This window comes from Hyperolius riggenbachi, chromosome 2 (genome assembly GCF_040937935.1).
Source record: "Hyperolius riggenbachi isolate aHypRig1 chromosome 2, aHypRig1.pri, whole genome shotgun sequence".
Classification (NCBI taxonomy): Eukaryota; Metazoa; Chordata; class Amphibia; order Anura; family Hyperoliidae; genus Hyperolius; species Hyperolius riggenbachi.
In genome coordinates this window covers 76,218,427-76,238,215 of record NC_090647.1, presented here as the reverse complement: position 1 = coordinate 76,238,215, position 19,789 = coordinate 76,218,427, and the positions used below count along the sequence as shown (strand labels likewise).

Below are 19,789 nucleotides of genomic sequence, written 5' to 3'. Positions count from 1 at the left end.
TTGTAGGATGGTAGAAAAAACGTTGTAATTTTTGTTACAGAGTCACTTTAAAGATCACTATGCCCTGTCACTGAGCGCGCCCAGACTGGTGCTGCTGCTCTCTAAGGCTGCTCCAGACATTACATCTCATTTCTGCTACTTTAAACCTCTTAATGGAAAGACTGGACCGAAATTTCAGTGGATTCTAATGTATCACTTCTCCAGCAACACCTATAACCTTTCAGAACACCTGGATTACTTGGGATGGCAAAGATTTAAACTGGATTGGATCTTCCTTGGTATCACACACTGCTGAACACTGCACACCTTCCTTGGAATTGACCTGAGACCTTAAAGACTTTCTGCCTCTTTGTGCCCGCCGTCTCCCATCCTGTGAGTAACTTTCATCGATTATCTACAGCATCTATGCTCAATAGACTATATTTTTCTACATATATTATATATTATATCTTCAAACTCCTAAACAAAGGACTGTGTTTTCAAATCCATGCTGTCCATCCATACATCTCTGTGTAAGGACAATTCAGTCTATACAGGCCCTTTGATCTCTGCAGGATTCCAGCCACAGCCGTGAAAGTTCACACCTTGATTTTAAATAGGGCCTTTCTTAGCAGGAGCCCTGAGCTGTCTCTTGTCCATCCTAATGTGTAAATATCAATATTCAGCACAGACACTTCTAGCTGTATACCAACCAAGAAATATATATCCAATTGACAAATCAACAATAATTCTACTTAAGTCTGTTGGAATCTACAGAAAGACAAAGAGAGGATCCAGGGGACGTGGGAAAAGACGTTATTCACTGCAGAAACAAAATAACTCTGTGACAAAATCTACAGAGTACACCCAGCCAACAACCCTTATAGCTCCAACACAATCCAGCAGAGATGACAGCCACACATCTGGAGACTGTTCCCTCCTGGAGTCCTCAATCTCAGACCTCAGCTCCCAGGGTAGCCCCATCAAGGCTGTCCTCTGCAACGTCAGATCAATAAACAACAAAACAGCAATCATACATGATCTAATAGAGTCTTCTGATCTGGCCTGCCTGACTGAAACCTGGCTTTCTGAACCTGTTGGCCCCACCCTGGAGGCAGCTGTGCCAACAAACTATTCCGTGATATACTGCAACAGGAAAGAACGCAGGGGAGGAGGGGTTGCACTTTGCTTTAGATCAGCTTTGAAAATCAGACTACTTACTGTAGGTCCTACCAACTCGTTTGAATGCTTGGGGGTGCAACTTTCAGCTGAGGAAAACATTAACATATTGCTGATCTACCGCCCACCAGAAAAATACTCAGACTTCCTTGAGGAACTTGTAGACCTCCTATGCAACCTAACACTGGAACACCCCAGATGGATTGTTCTTGGAGATTTCAATACATGGGTGGACGACTCCTCCTCACAATTTGGAAAAGAGCTACCTCGTGCCTTACATGAACTGGGCTTCCTCCAATCAATCAGCTCTGCTACTCACAGGAAAGGTCACACTCTGGACCTTATATTCCATACTGGGCTGTCAATAGCCAATGTGGAAATTAATCCTGTTGCCTGGTCAGACCATCACACTATCCACTTCTCCCTCTCAATACCAGCCGTCAAACACCAGGTCAAGAATCAAATAAAATATCGCTGCTTAAAAGGGCTAACACCTCAACATATCCGAGATAACCTTAGCTTTGATGAATTGACTGACTCCAGCTTGGACCCTGATACTCTGGTGTTTAAATACAACAAATGTGTGTCCTCCACCTTTGAGACCATTGCTCCTCTGCGCACCAAATATCTTACTCCACACCATCATGCACAGTGGTTTGATAACGCTATAAAAGAGCTGAAAAGACAAGGCCGAAAACTTGAGAGGCTGTGGCGCAAATCTCAGTCCCCAGAAGACAAACATGCCTTAATCTTCCACTTGAAGAGCTACCAAAAGGTAATCACAGGAAAAAAATCATCCTTTCTATCACAAGAGATTGCAAATGAAGTTAACAAACCAGCCCAACTGTTCCGCACAGTGGAAAAACTCTGCAACCCAGCATGTCAAAAACTTAATATCGAGTCTTCAAAGGACCTCTGTGACCAATTTGCCCATTTCTTCACAGACAAAGTCTCCGCTATAAGGTCCGCCATCCAACTTACAGCATCTGAGCCTAATATAGCGCCGAAGACCATTAGCAGAGACAACGTAACACCTTGGTCAAACTTCAAAGAAATTGATGAAGAAGTCACATCAAGCATCCTCCTTCACGTCCGCCTAACTACCTGTGACCTGGATCCTGGCCCAACACAGTTCATGTTGAACTGCCCCGACCTGTTCGTACCGGTATTCCTCAAAATTGTTAACTGTTCCTTACAATCAGGGATATTTCCTGCTTTACTGAAGGAAGCAATCACCAGGCCTCTCCTCAAAAAACCCTCCCTGGACCCAGATGCAATGACCAGCTACAGACCTGTCTCTAACCTCCCCTTTCTGGGAAAGCTAATTGAAAAAGCTGTATACCTCCAGCTAGAAGCCAGAATCCTACAAAATAACAGTTATGACCCATTCCAGTCTGGCTTCAGGAAACACCACAGCACTGAAACTGCCCTCATCCAAATATGCAACCACCTGCTCATGGCAAGAGACAGAGGAGAGTGCTCGATCCTCATACTGCTAGACCTTTCTGCAGCCTTTGACACAGTTGACCATGACATCTTGATAAACAGGCTACAGGAATACTGCGGCATTGATGGCATAGTACTTCAGTGGTTCCAATCCTTCTTGAGTGGCAGAACCCACAAAGTGTCTATGGGGCCCTTCCTGTCCACCCCTGTAACACTTAAGTATGGGGTGCCCCAGGGCTCAATCCTCTCTCCCCTGCTTTTCACGATTTACATGCTACCGTTGGGAAAACTAATCCAAAAACATGGCCTGACATACCACTGCTATGCAGACGACACCCAACTATATCTTTCCTTCAAGCCTGGTGTGACAGACCCAACTCTAACTATAAACGCCTGCTTACGTGAACTACAGCAATGGATGAATGACAACTGGCTGAAACTAAATGCAGACAAAACTGTAGTCCTTCTGATTGGAGGGCAGAGCATGATAACAAAACAACTTAACTTGCAGTCTTCACCACTGGGAATAGGAGGCACGGATCTACGCAGCTCTGATCATGTGCGTAGCCTGGGAGTTCTAATTGATGGGGATTTAAACTTCAGAACTCAAATCTCTGCTGTGGTGAAATCATCCTATTTTCACCTGACGAACATTGCAAAAATCAAGCACCTCATACCCCCAGAAGATCTGCCAACCTTAGTCCACGCCTTCATCACATCCCGACTGGACTACTGCAATGCTCTCTACACTGGCCTTCCAAAAAAGGCCTTGTACCGCCTACAGCTGATACAGAATACTGCTGCCAGACTGCTAACCAACCAACCCCGTCACTGCCACATAACGCCAGTCCTGCATTCCCTTCACTGGCTACCTATAGAATGGAGGGTCCTATTCAAGATCGGCCTACTGACATTTAAATCCCTGAATAATCTAGGCCCTGGATACATGAAAGATATGTTACAGCTGCGTAGCAATCCCCGCATTCTCAGATCAACAGGTTCTAATAATCTAGTCATACCCAGAGTCCACTTAGAAACTTTTGGTCCCAGAGCCTTCTGTCATGCTGCCCCTACGTTTTGGAACTCTTTACCTCAACAGATCAGGACAGCCCCATCCCTGGACGTGTTTAAATCCAGACTGAAAACCCACCTGTTCAGTCTGGCATTTGCAGAAATGTAACTTTTGTTGTGTGAATACTTCATCCTACTAATTACTGAATCTGAGAGAGCCTAAGCGCTTTGAGTCCTATGGGAGAAAAGCGCTATAGAAATGTTATTGTATTGTATATTGTATTGTATGTAACTTACAGGTATTGGATAGGTTGTCTAGAAGTTGCTGCCATCCACCTATAGGCCCAACTCTGATCACTTTTAAACACTTGATTAAAATACTCCCAGGACCCTCCTCTCTACTATATATAGCTAATAATACCGGTTTATCTCTGGGATGGAAAGGGCCTGGCTTAATAGAACCGGTTTAGATCAAGATATCAGACTATGCGATTTTCTTTAGAAGTTCAATTTAGCCAGCCCACCTCAACACTTTCCCGTGTTTCCATTTTCCCCAATATTGAGCTATTACTCAAATAAATTAAGACTGTGGGCCCTTTTAGGACAGAATTGTCTACTTTCAAAAATGGTTCTTGGCCATGGATAAAGCACTAGGATGTCTATCCCTTCTATACAAGTATTTGTTGCACTATACAGGTGCCCCACCCAATATCATTAATGCAAAATGGGGAAAAGAATTGAAAATTTCCCTGGATGATAAAACTTGGTTGTGCTTTATAGAGAATGTCTGGTTGCTTAAAAATAAATTCCAACAAATAATGCAATACAAAGTAATTATGCGGTGGTACTCCAGATGCTATTCCAAAAATATGTTTCCAAAAGATGCATTCACAAAAGGTGAAGGGGGTTGTCTCTTTATTAAACAAAAACTTTTACAGCTGTCCTAAATGAAAAACTGGATAGCGATTGTGAATATATGGAGTCTATTTGGGTAAATATTCATGGTGGGAAGTTTATTGGGGTGTGCTAGAGGCTGCCACATATCCATGATACTGCAGAACTGTAACTACTACAGCAGATTGGAAAAGCTCCAAGTAAAAGTGAGGTCATAGTTATGGCGGACTACATTTATCCAGCTATCAATTGGGATATTGAAGCTACTCTTGAAGCTACTCATTCTTGTAAAAGTGGCAAATTTCTAGTGACACTGCAGGACAGTTACTGTACTTGATTTAAATGGTAATGGAACAAACTAGAGTTGGTTGGATTTGGTAATTTCAAATAGACCAGATAATCTATCAAATGTGCCAGTTCAAGAACATTTGGGAAAAAGTGATCACAACATGATAATGTTTGATCTGGTGATTGATAAGCAGCAGAACAACTAAAACTGTAAATTTAAGAAAAGCAACATTTAATCAACTCAGGGATACACTAAATTCGGTGGACTGGGATAGTATACTACTAGGGACTACTAAGAGACTGAAGGTAAATGCCAAACATTTAAAAGTATTCTGAATGAATATAGCTATTGCAACAAATATATCTTGTATTGAAACAAAACGTCTAGGAACAAAAAGGGTCTCTATGGGTCAATAGAGAGGTAAGAGATAAAATTTAGCTGGAAAAACAATGCTTTTAGGGCCTTAAAACAGGAGAGAACTAAGGATGCATTAAGCAATTAAAAGGAGTGCAATAAAAAGTGGAAGAAATAATTTAGGCTGGCAAAGATTAATTGGAAATCAAATTGCAAGGGATATTAGATCAAATCCAAATAAGTTTTACAAGTACTGTATATCAACTTGAAAAAAGAAAGGTATATTGTGTAGGACTCCTAAAAGATAAGGTGGGAAACTCAGTGCTGGATGACCAAAGTAGGGCAGATATGCTTGCTTTGCTTCTGTCCTTACAAGGGAAACACTTTGTTGCATATTACAGATGTAAAAGGGTCCCAGGGTCCAATTTAAATATCAAATACTTAACACAGGAGGGAGTGAAGGCAAGACTTAGGCCCGGTTCACATTAGCGGTTGTTTGCCAAACGGACCGGATGACCTGACCGGATCCGGACCGGATCCGGATCGGAACCGTACGGTTCTGATCCGGATCCGATCCGGATCCGGTCAGGTTGCATCAGGTGGTAATCAGGATGCGATCCGGATCCGTTTGGCAAAGTTAACGTAAAAAAAAAAAAAATGTTGGGGTCTGGGAGGTCAGCAGAAGGGGGACCTGTGGAATCAGGCCCTCTGCTGTTTAGCACTCACCTCCACCTCCGACATGCTGCCAACATCCTGCCAACACCTCCAGCTCGTGCTGCTCCACTCCAAAATGCTTGCCCATGTGTCCCCAGCCAATATCGCCGCAAAAATCCGCATAGGAAGTGGGGTAGAACATCCGGATTTCTCAGCCAGTGTGTTGTGCGGCCTCCGGTTCCCATTTGTTTGTATTGGCCGGATGGTGCAGTCCGGCTCCGCCCCGGATAAGGCTGCCGGAGGGGCCGGATGAAAAAATAGCGCATGTTGGAACGGAGGCCGGAGTCCGGATCCGGTCCGGCTCCGGTTCTGCAGAACGGACCCATGTGAACGGACGCATAGGCTTTAATTGCTATGCCGTGCATCCGTTCCGTCCGTTCTGCAGGCGGTGAGGCTCCGGCACGGCGATTCCGGAGGGCCACCGCAAGTGTGAACCGGGCCTAAATCAAATCAAATCTGATAAGGCACCAGTCATGGATGGCTTCAGGTGCTAAGAGAATTGAGTTCAGTTATCAGTAGACCACTTTATCTTTTCTTTTTTGACTCCCTTTTCAAGTGCGATTGTTCCAATGGATTGGCATAGAGCCACTGTTTTCCCATTATTTCAGAAGAGAAAGAAATCAGACCCGGGAAATATAGACTTATAAGCTTAAAGGATACCGGAGACTAATGAAAGTGATGCATTTATACTTACCTGGATCTTCCTCCAGCCCCCTGTGGACCAAGGCCATCCTCCTGGGCCACTCTAGCCCTTCCCTGGCTGGTCTGGCCTCTTCCTTCAGTCGGCCCAGTTGTGCTTTACTGCACTTGTGTGGCGCAGCCACACAGGTGCCCCCATCGCACTCCTGACACTGAAAGCATTCTGGGCCTGCGCAGTTTGTACTGTTGTGGAAGTGGGGAGTTTTACAGGAAACTAGTCCTGTTCCTGTCAGGGCCGTTTGTAGCTACAATGAGGCCCCAAGCAAAAGTAACCTGGGGGCCCCCCCTGACACCACCCTTGGCATAAAATTTACCCCACAGGCCCCTGAGCCAGCTGCCTGCCTCCCCGCTCTCACCACCAACTTTATTGTGCTCTCCAGGCCTCTGCAAAACTTTTGGCAGCATAGCAAATTACCTGTCCCGAAGGGCATGCTGCTCCAGAATTAGATGCGCTCATCTTCACCTTGTAGGGGCACCTATTCTCAGTGTTAGTACAGGTCCTGGGTCAGTGAGAAGATGTGGTCCGCGAGGATTAAAATGAGAGTGCATTGACTAATGCAGCAGCATGCCAGCCTGGACAGGTACAGTTCTATGCTGCCAAAAACATTGCAGGGGCCACGGAAAGAGCAAATTATCGGTAGAGCTGGGGGACCCGTCAGTGCTCAGAGGCCCAGTGGCAATTTCCCACGTTGCCCCTGTGGTAGCCCCGCCATGGTTGCTGCATGTGAACAAAGGGCACTGCTGGACATGTGAAAGGTCTACACATGCAAAAGCAGAATGGCTGTACTTGTAAGTGAATTATAAACTTCACTTCACCTTCTGTTTTTTTTAATAACTGTCTAAGAGGCCAGATGGATGTGTATAAAAATGGGGGAAACAGTCAATTATAAAACCCTGAAAGAAGTTGGTGTTTTAACTCTTAATGATAAATAGGTAGGCTGTAAACGGCCCCATTTACCTGGCAGCATGTGGCTATCTCAGGGTCCTCTAATTTTTATCAGTTCCCCTATTTTTTTATTTCTACTACCTCTTGCCCCTTGTCCTTAGCATAAGGGTGCTTTGACAAGGGGGGGGGAAGTTTTGTCACCTCCATGATGTTTTGGACCATGTGTGCTGGTACTGCTCAGGGTATTGCAGGTTTCAAATTCCTGCATGAATACAAACCTGCATGTGGGCCAATGGATTTTGAAGGCTTAGGAACAGAACAATAATTTTTTAAAATTACTTTTAGTAAATAGAAGTCAGTGCAGACCATAACATTAATAGTGTGTTGGGTGGCAATAAGTAGGGAAATGTATGCAAACATTCATTGTTCCCCTATTCATTTCAATAGAGTCATGTGCGGTTGTATAAGTAGACAGGCACAGAACTTGATTTTTAGAACAGTACAATAGCTCACTTTCCTGTATGTCACTGCCCCATACCTGCAGTTTAGATGACCACAGCAGCAGCATGCCTAGAGGATGCAATCACTCAGCTTAGAAAATTGCCATCGGGCCCTCACCAAGTATTAGAACAAATTATTAGGGTGCATATGTCTCGTCAGCAAAGCCCTTATAGCTGGCACTCGGAAGTCCCTTCCCCCGCCTAGAACTTCGATCATCGCAATAATTTAGGATGGTTGAATACATTCTCTCCTCAGTAAAGGAAAAGACTGAGTTTTCAGAAGTTTGGAACCCTTGGGTAATGTGGTCTGCTGTCCACCTCAGACAATCCACACAACTGCCAATTCTAACATTTTTGTGGGGACTGACAAATCTTTGAATTGGAAAGGAGGTGGAGGAGAGAGAGATGGGGTAAGAATTAATAATGGTCATGTGTACAATCTATATTTGTTAAGATATTTTGGGCCATCTGATTGGGACCATTGGGAATCTTGATCAGAAGGTTCTCATGCCTTAATTTTTAATTGTGTGTTCATACAAGTGCTATGTGTTTTGATACCAATAAACCTGTTATATTTTTTGGCTATACCCTGGAGTGGTGCTGTTTATATGGGGAGATCTTTTTTCCTTTGAATCAAGGTTCTCATGCCTAAAAAGAACTTTCCCTCTTTGGGATTTTTTTCTTCTTCTTTTTTCTTCTTTGTCCTTCTCCTTTTTTTTAATTTGTAGGACATAATGTACTGCATGAATCATTGCAATTTTTTTTACTACTATATGAAGGAATGTACTAGCAGGGCCGGCCTTAGGTTTCACAGCGCCCTGAGCGAAACCTGATTTTTGTGCCCCCCCCCCCCCTCTTCATCCTTTTTCCACGTGCATATACACGCACGCACGTATACACACACACAGGCCCATATGCAATTCACCTTTTCTCCTGAGATATCTCCTAGAACAGTGGTTCCCAACCTTTTTGATGTCGTGACACATCATGCCAAATGCTCAGATCTCCGTGACACGTGACGTATGTATAATATAAAAATACTATTAATAACCACAAATGGATGGAAAGAGTACATTATCATGAATACACTTAAAAATGAAGGCTAGAACCTTTCAGGAATATTAATAAAAACAATCAGTGGGACAGTTAGCCGCCTCCTCCCCCATTTAGAATGATAGCACAGCACTGACAATTTGCACCACGCATTATAGCTGCAGTACGCCCCCCCCCCCCCTCCAAAATGCCCTCAGACTCAGTATAGATAGGTAGCCAGGTATAGGTGCCCTCGGTATAGGATCTCATGTAAAGGTGCCCTCAATATAGGTTGCCAAGCATAGGTGCCCCCAGTATAGGAAGTCAGTTGAAGGTCTCCATCCTCCCCATAGGTAGCCAAGTGTAGGTGCCTCCAGTATAGGTAGCCAGGAGTAGGTGCCCTCCCTCAGTATAGGTAGCCAGCTATAGGTGTCCCCAGTATAGGAAGTCAGGTGTTGGAGCCCTCAGTATAGGTAGCCAGCTATAGGTGTCCCCAGTATAGGAAGACAGGTGTTGGAGCCCTCAGTATAGGTAGCCAGTTATAGGTGTCCCCAGTATAGGAAGTTAGGTGTTGGAGCCCTCAGTATAGGTAGCCAGCTATAGGTGTCCCCAGTATAGGAAGACAGGTGTTGGAGCCCTCAGTATAGGTAGCCAGTTATAGGTGTCCCCAGTATAGGAAGTCAGGTGTTGGAGCCCTCAGTATAGGTAGTCAGCTATAGGTGTCCCCAGTATAGGAAGACAGGTGTTGGAGCCCTCAGTATAGGCAGCCAGCTATAGGTGCCCTCAGTAAAGGCAGCCAGCTATAGGTGCCCTCAGTATAGGAAATCAGGTGTAGGCGCCCCCTTGGAAGCTGGCGCCCTGTGCGAATGCTCCAGTCGCTCATATCAAAGGCTGGCTATGTGTACTAGTTTTGTACGCAGTTTTTATTCATATGCTATATTTTTTCTCAATACAATTCCAATGTTGCAAACAAACTATCACCATCAGGGAAGCTCTAGTTAAGAATAGTGCTCAAATTTGTTGAAAAAAGTTTGTTGAAGTTCAGAAATCCGAATTAGCCCATTACCACATTTTAGCACTCAGAAATGTGGACGGGGTCAAGGGGAGGTCACTTTTTTGTGCTTCACATTGCGCTTCACGTGAGTCACATTTTCTGAATTTTAATAACCCGAATTAGAACATCAACACTAGTTAGGAATATTCCACAGAATTTTTTTTCTGTTTAACCACTTTACCTCCCTTGCTACGCTTATCTACTCCCCACAAAACTTTACTTGAAGCTCAGGGGAGTAGATAGGCGTACTTGTGGTAAACAGTGTGCTGTATGCCCAATAAGCTATCTGATTATGTATATAGGGTATCATTTTAACCGTGACAAGTGAGAGAATAGATTTTGTGTTGTTTGACAACTGAGGGCTAGGTCATGTGATTTTTTTTACCGGAAAACTGAATGAAAAGCAATAAAACTGTTATTTTCATGTACTCTATACCCCTAAATAAATACTTGTAAAAAAAAAACCAAAAGTGACAGCATGGAAAAGAGAATACACAGTTACCCTAGGGACTTAGCTTTTAAAATATGTATGCTATGAGAGTGTATTACTGTTAATCATGAAGATAAGGGCTTTTAATTACTGATAGAGTACAATGAGAAAACAAAAAACACAAACCAGAAACGAATATATTATCGCCATACATTGTACTAGGAACATTATTTAAATGTTGAGATAACCAGGACAAATTAGCAAATACAATGTGTGGGTTTTACCTATGGTAACATTGTTTATTTGAAAACTATAGTGCATGGAAATGGAGAAATAGTGTATTTTTTCTTTTTTTCTCATTTTTCCCTTTAAAATGCACAGATAATAGCATAATTACTAAAAGCAAATAACACCCTCACAAAGCATAATTTGTGGCAAAAAAAACAAGATATAGATCATTTACATCTGATGAGTAGCAATAAAGTTATTGGTGAATGAATGGGAGGAGCGCTGAAATGTGAAAATTGCTCTGGTTTTTAAGCAAAAAACCCTGTGGTGCTGAAGTGGTTAACTTGCGTCACAGAAAATAAATAAAATATAGTGTACTGAATTGCTTATAAAGTCCTTATGTGAGACATAAACATTTTGCTTGTGCTATCTGCCAGGAGTAAACAGGGAATATTAAAGTCGGTATACTCACATTATTCCAGGTTAGATGTTATGTAGCATATGTGTATCAGCGCCAAGGAAACAAAGTGGCCGCTGCTGAGAGAAGAACAATGTCCAGAGATCATAATCAGGTAAATTATATAGAATCAGCACAGAGTCCAAAAACACAAGACGAGTCTTCAACAAAGAATAAGAGCAGGCAAATCTCCACCACAATAAATATTGGGGTCACGGCACAGTTCTGCATTCATGGATACCCAGAAAAAGGAAAGAGGCTTACCAGATGGTGACAACCCACATTATAAGGTTGTTTCAAGGATTTGGTAGGACATCAGGAAGTAACAGTCTGTCCAGGATCCACCAATTCAGCAATGATTCATCTCACGATGAATCATTGCTGAACTGTGTTCCTTTACTGAAAAACAACATGAGACTTTTTTCTTTGCCACTAATATTCTATTTTTTATCTGTACTACACATACAACTGTCTCATAAGTTTATTTTCGCTTCAAATTTGCGTTAACCACTTAAGCCCACAGGGTTGTTTATTTTTTGCATCTGAGCAACTTTCACCTCCCATTCATTTGCCAATAACTTTATCACTACTCATCACAATGAATTTATCTATATCTTGTTTTTTCCGCCACCAATTAGGCTTTCTTTGGGTGATACATTTTGCTAAGAATTAATTTATTCTAAATCCATTTAACAGGAATATTAAGAAAGAAATGGAAAAAATCATTATTTCTAAATTTTGTCCATTATAGTTTGAAATGAATACATGCTACCATAATTAAAACCCATGTATTTTATTTGCCCATTTGTCCCGCTTATTACACCATTTAAATTATGTCCCTATCACAATGTATGACGCTGATATTTTATTTGGAAATAAAGGTGCATTTTTTCAATTTGCGTCCATCACTATTTACAAGCCCATAATTAAAAAAATTATATTAATATACTCCTTTTATATGCATATTTAAAAAGTTCAGACCCTTAGGTAACTATTTATGTTTTTTTATTATTATTATTGTATTTTTGTTAATTATTAAAAATTGTATTTGGGTAATTTTTGGTGTGGGAGGTAAACAGTTAATTTTAAATGTAAAAAAAATGTATTTATTTAATAAAAAATGGATGTGGGTGTAGTTTCACTATTTGGCCACAAGATAGCCACAGTCTTAAAGTCCTGGAAGCATACGATCACACTTCCAGGAAGCATTAGGAGAACGGGAAACTTTTTTCAACTCAGAAAATCTGCAGCCTCTGATAAGAGGCTGTCGGTTTTTCTGCGGCGGGCTTCAATCAATGAATGGGATCTATAATCCCATTCATTGATCGCTGGGCTAACAGCCGGCGGTGGGAGCACACGGGGGAGCGTGTGCGGGAGCACGCGCGGCTGACGGGAGTGTACGCAGCCTATCTGGACGAGAATGTTTGTCCAGATAGGCTTAAATGGTTAAAGTCAATGGGAATTTTTTTTTATAAGCCAGATACTTACCTAAGCAAAGGGAAGGCTCTGGGTCCTATAGAGCTTTCCTTCTCCTCTCCCAGTCCCCTCATTGCAGTGGTAGCTCCCCTGTTTGAATCCCCCACCATGGGGGACTTTGGAAGTCTTTTGGAGCCGAGCCCTCCCAAAGACAGGCGGCTCCATACTGCACAAGCGTGAGTGCTCAAGAGAGGGCGCTCGCACGTGCACAGTATGGAGCATTCGGGCTCTTAGGGAGCATTCGGGCTCTGGGAATACTGCTACCAGGGAGCCAGTGCTGGAATAGGGACCGAGAGAGAAGCGGGAAGGCTCTATAGGACCCAGAGCCTTCCCTCTCCTTAGGTAAGTATCTGGCTTTTTATTTATTTTTTTATTCACTTTTAAGTATTGGAGGCAGAGCAAGTCAGACAACTAGCAGATTTATTAGAGAATGAAGATGGCAACCTCCATATTCCTCTCACTTCAGGTTCCCGTTAATTTACTAACTTTAGCGCTGTGCTAAAATACTGGCAGGATACTGGCATGTGGCGAAATGTTGCTACTGAAAAAAGAAGTTACGCGATTGTAGTCATGTGCATACACCTACAGTTCAAAATTTGTTGCACACAGTTATTCAGACAGTTCCATTCTTGTGACTACAGTTGCCCAACTGCTTTTTACGTGTAACGAACCTGGTTACAATCAATGATGATTCAGGTGAGGCTTGAAAGCACTTCCAACCCCTGTCATATATAATCCTATATAATAAAACCCCTGTGTCCCTGCATCCTCCATCTGTGTCCCTGTGTCCATGTTTATGAGGTACCGTGCATTGTGTGGTGTGCTGGCATGTGTGCGAGGGCCGTGAATGCTTGTGCAGTAATGTGGCCGCAATGAATGAAGGTGGTGACAGGAGTGGAAGAGGAGGGGGGTTGTGAGGGAGGTTTAGCACCCATTATTGTAACGGCTTAGGTCTACTAGTTTTTTAATAAATTTGCCTGCTGGATTACACACTTCAGTGGTATCAACATTTTAAGCACACTTAAATGGGGCCTCAAGTGTAAAAACATGCGCGCATGGGCATCGAGCAATGGAATAGCATGAAAACATTTTTAAAAACAGGCCTTCTGTGCTACAAAATCAAGGTTTTGCTGGTAAGCCAAACCTCACTCCTAAAAAACTTCTACAGCAGTTTTTTGCCCCATTCAAAGGTTGCTAAAATATTGTGTCATATGTGGGTGGGAGGGGTCTCTTTGATCAGCACATTAAGTGTGGCTTGGGAGGTACTGCGCTTGTGCATGTGACACAAAGCCAGCCTATCACAGAGAGGCAGGGTGAAGAGGAAAGAAGTGGAGTGCCACACATAGTATGAGGCCTTCCAAATCAGAATCAGAATCAATTTTATTTCGCCAAGTAAGTTTGCACCTACAAGGAATTTGTCTTGGCAGTTGCTTAACAAACGCAAACATAAACAATACAAGGACAGACAGTGTGTATATTACAAGTCAAGGACATTTATGCAAGTATAGTGGCAGTAAGCAATGTGAGAATTGTTCATTTACAGTTCTGTGCTGATTACTATCAAGTCCTGGCAGCTCTAACGTGGTTCAGCATTAAGTATGGCTACCGCTTGAGGAAAAAAGCTGTTCCTGTGTCTAGAGGTTTTAGTAGCGATTGACCGGAATCTTACTCCTGAAGGCATGCGCTGGAAGATGGAGTGAGCTGGGTGAGAGGGGTCAGAGGCAATTTTGGTTGCTCTCTTTCTGCACCTGCTAGTGTAAAGATCCTGCAGGGAAGGTAAGCTACAGCCAATTATCCTTTCCACTGTTCAGATGATGCGCTGCAGCCTCCCCTTTTCTAATGCTGAGCAGGAGCCGAACCATACAGTCATAGAAGATGTCATGGTGGATTCGATAATTGCAGTTTAGAACTGCACCAATACATTTTGAGGTAGGCCAAACTTTTTCAGCTGCCGTAGATGGTACATCCTCTGTTGCGCTTTCTTGACAATAGTGGCAGTGTTGTTGTCCCATTTTAGGTTGTGTGAGATAGTGGACCCAAGAAACGTGAATGACTCTACCTGGGTTATTATGGATCCATTTATGGTTAAGGGGAGGTGCTGGGGGGGGGGAGATCTTCTAAAGTCTATTATCATCTCCATGGTTTTGAGAGCATTTAGTTCCAAGTTGTTGCTGCTGCACCAGGAGGAAAGCTGTCCCACCACATGCCTGTATGCAGACTCGTCCCTGTTTTCTATGAGAACAACCACTGTTGTGTCATCTGCAAACTTCAGAACCTTAACAGATGGATCTGTGGAGATGCAGTCATTGGTGTACAGTGAGTAGAGCAGTGGGGAAAGTACACATCCCTGGGGTGCACTAGTACTGACTGTCAGAGAGCTTGATGTGTGTTTACCAAGTCTAACATGCTGTCTCCTGTCGGTTAGGAAATCGGTTCAGGTATGTGTAGCTGGGAGAGCTTGCTGTGTAGCAGAGATGGCATTATGGTATTAAATGCAGAGCTGTAATCTATAAATAAAATCCTTGTGTAGGTTCCTGGGGTGTCTAGATGCTGTAGTACATAATGCATACACATGTTCACGACATCGTCTGCGGATCTATTAGGCCTGTAGGCAAATTGCAGAGAGTCCAGCAGGGGAACTATAAATTGCATTTACCCTATGTCATTGTCGCATACAGTTGGTAGTAAAAATCTTACAGATCTGATAGCTTTTAGACTAGTCCATCTCCTCATGGTAGATTCTCAGTATTCCCTATGTTCTTTATAAAGCATTATGAAAATGCCAGTTAACCTTCCTACGCTTGTGCACACTGTTCAGGACATTGGACTGAACAACCACCATTCAGTAAATGCTTTTGAAAATAAAGAAAAGCCTGAAAATCCTCCATGAGGAGATGGTCCTTTCAGATTTTTAGTACCGACTGTAAGTGATAATGGCTTAGAAAAAAAGTAATTCATAATGCACTTTACTTTGGGATAAATGTATATTGTATATGCATGCATTTTAAATTGTACATTTTTTTGCAGTATTGGTCCAATACAGAAATCAACTGTTACTGCATTGTGTGAAAAACAGGAACAGTCATAGTAATTGTCATTCTGCCTCTTTTTATTTTGGAGTTTCCAGTTTATGTGTGCTTTAAGTATAAGCATGCTAATGTACTAATGCTTTACCCAAACTCTTGCACAGCTAACACCAAAAAATCTTTGTTCCACATATAGTTGCTCAAGAAATTCACTCATTCTGTGCTTCATTAGCTAGATCAATGTGTCCAAGATCTTATTAGCAGCTGTGAATCAGAGTTGTGAGCTCTGCCATCGCTCACTGCAGCACTGAGGCTTAACCCTTTTAGTGCTCCCGGGAATGTGAAACTAAGTTAAAGAGACTCTGTAACAAAATGTTCAGCCTTATTTCTTCTATCCTAGAAGTTCCTATACCTATTCTAATGTGCTCTGGCTTACTGCAGCCATTTCTAGTTGCACTGTCTTTGTAATATATCTAATCTTCTTTTCTTTGTCAAGCTTTGTCGACCCAGAAAGGAATGCACTGCCTCTGCTGTGATAGGGACAAGTTATGCACGCCTGCTCCACGCCCCTGCAGGCTCTGTGTGTGTGCTTCGTTTATCCCTCACAGCCAGGTCTCTGCTCTCAGTTTTCTGAGATTGTGAAGCTGAGGGGGGGAGGAGCTGCTGCCTGTCACATGCTAATCCCAGACTGGAGTGCAGATAATTCACTATGTAATAAAAACTTGTAGTATACTGTAACATGATATATATACACAAACATCACTTCCTGGTTAGCGGCTATGTTTTTTGTTTGTAAACACTGACTAAAACTGGCGACGGCGGGGAGCAGCGCAAACGGCAAAGAGGGACCCAGGAGATCACAGTGACTCAATTGGTATGTTTTTTATTGTACAAATCGGACAGTACAGATTCTCTTTAAAACTTCTGTTTTGTTTAGGATTTCCATAAATTGTCATGAAGAATGTATTTTCCCCTTAAGGTTATCATGCTGTGGATAATCTTTTAGAGCAGAGAGGAAGTTCTAAATTTAGTCACTTTAGTACTTTAGTTCTATGATCTGCATTGGAATTAACAATACTATGAATAACTTTTTAATATTTACTTGTTGATATTTTTCAGGTTAGACACCAGAAACAATGGGTGACTGGACTTTACTTGGAAGACTATTAGAAAATGCACAAGAACACTCCACTGTCATTGGAAAAGTCTGGTTGACTGTACTATTTATCTTCCGAATCTTGGTTTTAGGAGCAGCAGCAGAAGAAGTGTGGGGGGATGAACAATCTGACTTTACTTGCAACACCCAACAACCAGGTTGCGAAAATGTCTGCTACGACAAAGCCTTTCCCATTTCTCACATCAGGTTTTGGGTGCTCCAGATTATTTTTGTCTCTACACCCACCCTTATCTACCTGGGCCATGTCTTGCACATTGTGCGGATGGAAGAAAAGAAAAAAGAAAAGGAGGAGGAGTTGAAAAAGTGTATTAAAGGTAATGATGAGAAGGAGCTTCTCCTGAGAAAGGGTGCTGAGAAGAAAGAAAAACCCCCTATCAGAGATGAAAGGGGAAAAATAAGAATAGGAGGTGCCCTTCTCCGCACTTATGTCTTCAACATTATTTTCAAGACTCTGTTTGAGATTGGTTTTATCGTAGGGCAATATTTCCTGTATGGTTTTGAGCTGAAGCCCCTTTACCGTTGCAGTCGCTGGCCTTGCCCCAATACTGTGGACTGCTTCATTTCCAGGCCGACGGAAAAGACCATTTTCATTATATTTATGCTTGTAGTGGCTTGCGTGTCTCTTTTGCTGAATATGTTAGAGATTTATCATCTGGGGTGGAAGAAACTCAAGCAAGGTATGACTAATAGATATATTCCGGACCCTGCTTGTAATAAAGCAGATCCACCAAGTCCACAACCGCGAACTGCACCACCGAGCATGGCTTTCCCGCCATATTATACTGATGCAGCTGCTGCCCCTCCAACCATGCAACATGTATATGCTAGGTCACCCATCTCTGATTTTAAAATGACATCACTTGCAGAAGAACCTCTTGACCCATCGTTCTTCAGCAGTCGTCTTGATCATCACACGTTAGCCAGTGAGCAGAACTGGGCCAACCTGGTAGTGGAGAGGGAGAGGAAACCTGCATCAAGCATTGCCAGCGTATGCAGTGCAACTACATCTGCACCAAGCAGTATAAGAAATGAAGAACCATGTGATGCACCAATGGTAGCAGGAAGTGGAAGCAATTCAAGAGCAGAAGTGGAAGATAAACCAGCAATTACCACCGTTGAGATGCACCAGCCTCCAGTGTTGATAGACACAAGAAGGCTCAGCAGGGCTAGCAAATCAAGCAGCAGCAGAGCTAGGTCAGATGACTTAGCTGTGTAGTAGCGAAGCTAACAAAAGAGAACCAAAGCTGTCAGTGGAGGAATTCACTGGTTATACAAAAAGAAAAAATAGGAGAAGAGAACCATGTTAGGTTGACTTATTTAGTGTCATCGGTGTCTGTTTTGTCACCTTTGGCACTTATCAAGTTTAGAAATAAAACAAGCAGTAGAGAGACCAGTAAATAAAATGGGAAAAGTTATTCTTAATCTTGTTATCATTAGACCGAAGTTTGCTGTTATTGCACACTGTGAGTTGTAGATAGCTCTTTGTCAATTTAGAAAATAGTTGGTTAGCTGATCATTTGCCCTGCTTAACTGCAACAAACCCATTAACAAGGTACAAAAAAGCAACATTAAATATTTAAATCCCACATATAAATTGAGAAAGGGGAGGAAAAAAGGTTAACACCCCCCCCCCACAAAACAAACAAACAAACAAAAAAAAACACTAAACTGAATAGTAAATAGCGAATTAGATATGTTACAAAAATGTATGTGCTGTACAGAAAGGTATAAAATGTTAGTACTATGTTGTTATTCTATACTAAATCATTTTAGACGTCAGGTGATTAGTATGGGGATTGGCTGCAATGATAAGTAATACAAGTTCTAGTAAAAGAAATATAAACCAACATGAAGTGCACAGTGCTAAAATTACTTATGTGATAATGTCTAAAAGACATGTAGCACAGTAACATTAAATAGATTCGCTGATATTGTGCCTTTAAACATATCTTTACTGTGATATAATTTATTTGTATATTACATAACATAAAAAAAAATCACTGAGCCCATTCATTCCTGTTTGTTGATGATGCTGATGTGATTCAGTTTGCATTCCTCTAAATCAGGCTTTCTCAACCAGGGTTCCCTGGTTCCTTGAGGACTCTGCAGGGGTTCCTTGGCATTTTACCCCACCGTGGGGGAAGTATACTAGAGCACACTATAATAGGTGGTACTGTAACAAGAAGCACTAAATTGAGGGGTCAGGAGGCAGTATAATGAGTGGCAGTGTAATAGGGAGAAGTGAAATTAACAGCCTAACCTACTTTTAAAGATTATGTATCTTGAAAAATAAATGTAGGAGTTCCTCGAGACCAAAAAATTGTTTGCAGGTGTTCCTTGAGATCCAAAATTTATTTGCAGGGTTCCTCCAAGGTAAAAAGGTTGAGAAAGGCTGCTCTAAATGAATGCTCCCTGCTAAGTCTGAACAAATCTACTATTCAAGAAGTTATTCCTACTAATGGCCTGAGACTGATTCAATAAAATAACCTGTGTTCATTTCATTTACCCAATCAGAATTTGGGAATGTATTTTTTCCAGTTTCTCAAGACTGATTTGGCTTCTGGAAATAAATGGCTAATTTTTTAAATCAGTTCCTTTGGATTTATTATAGACCACAGATTTTGTATAGCAAAGAGTACCTACTTAAAACCTATCTCAGATCCTTTGGGCCTTATGCAATTCACTTTTTCTCCTGAGATTTCTCCTAAGAGATATTTTCAAACTTGTCACTAAAGTGCCTTTTAAAATCACCAGCAAACAAGAAAACACTTCAAATGGTTTTGATAGTACTCTTCCATCTACTTTTTGGTACTTCTTCAATTGCAAAGTACTGAAAAAGTTATTTTAAAAAGAAGTTGAAAAATGATCTCCTAGGAGAAGACTCAGGAGAAAAAGTTAATTACATATGGGCCAGTATTCCTTAATAATTTTATAAACCGAGTAGGAAGGGAAACTTTT

At 42.0% G+C, this 19,789-nt stretch overlaps 1 protein-coding gene across 1 annotated transcript in view; it reads left to right on the top strand.

Annotated features, from left to right (window-relative positions):
- The window catches only part of GJA3 (gap junction protein alpha 3), a 197,165-nt gene extending 178,702 nt beyond the window's left edge, over positions 1-18,463 (top strand). Inside the window, exon 2 of the mRNA XM_068266928.1 lies at positions 16,774-18,463. Coding sequence (XP_068123029.1) covers positions 16,791-18,047 — 1,257 coding nt within the window. The 5' untranslated portion in view covers positions 16,774-16,790 and the 3' untranslated portion in view covers positions 18,048-18,463. The remainder of the gene's footprint in view (positions 1-16,773) is intronic.
- Positions 18,464-19,789: the final 1,326 nt, after the last annotated feature.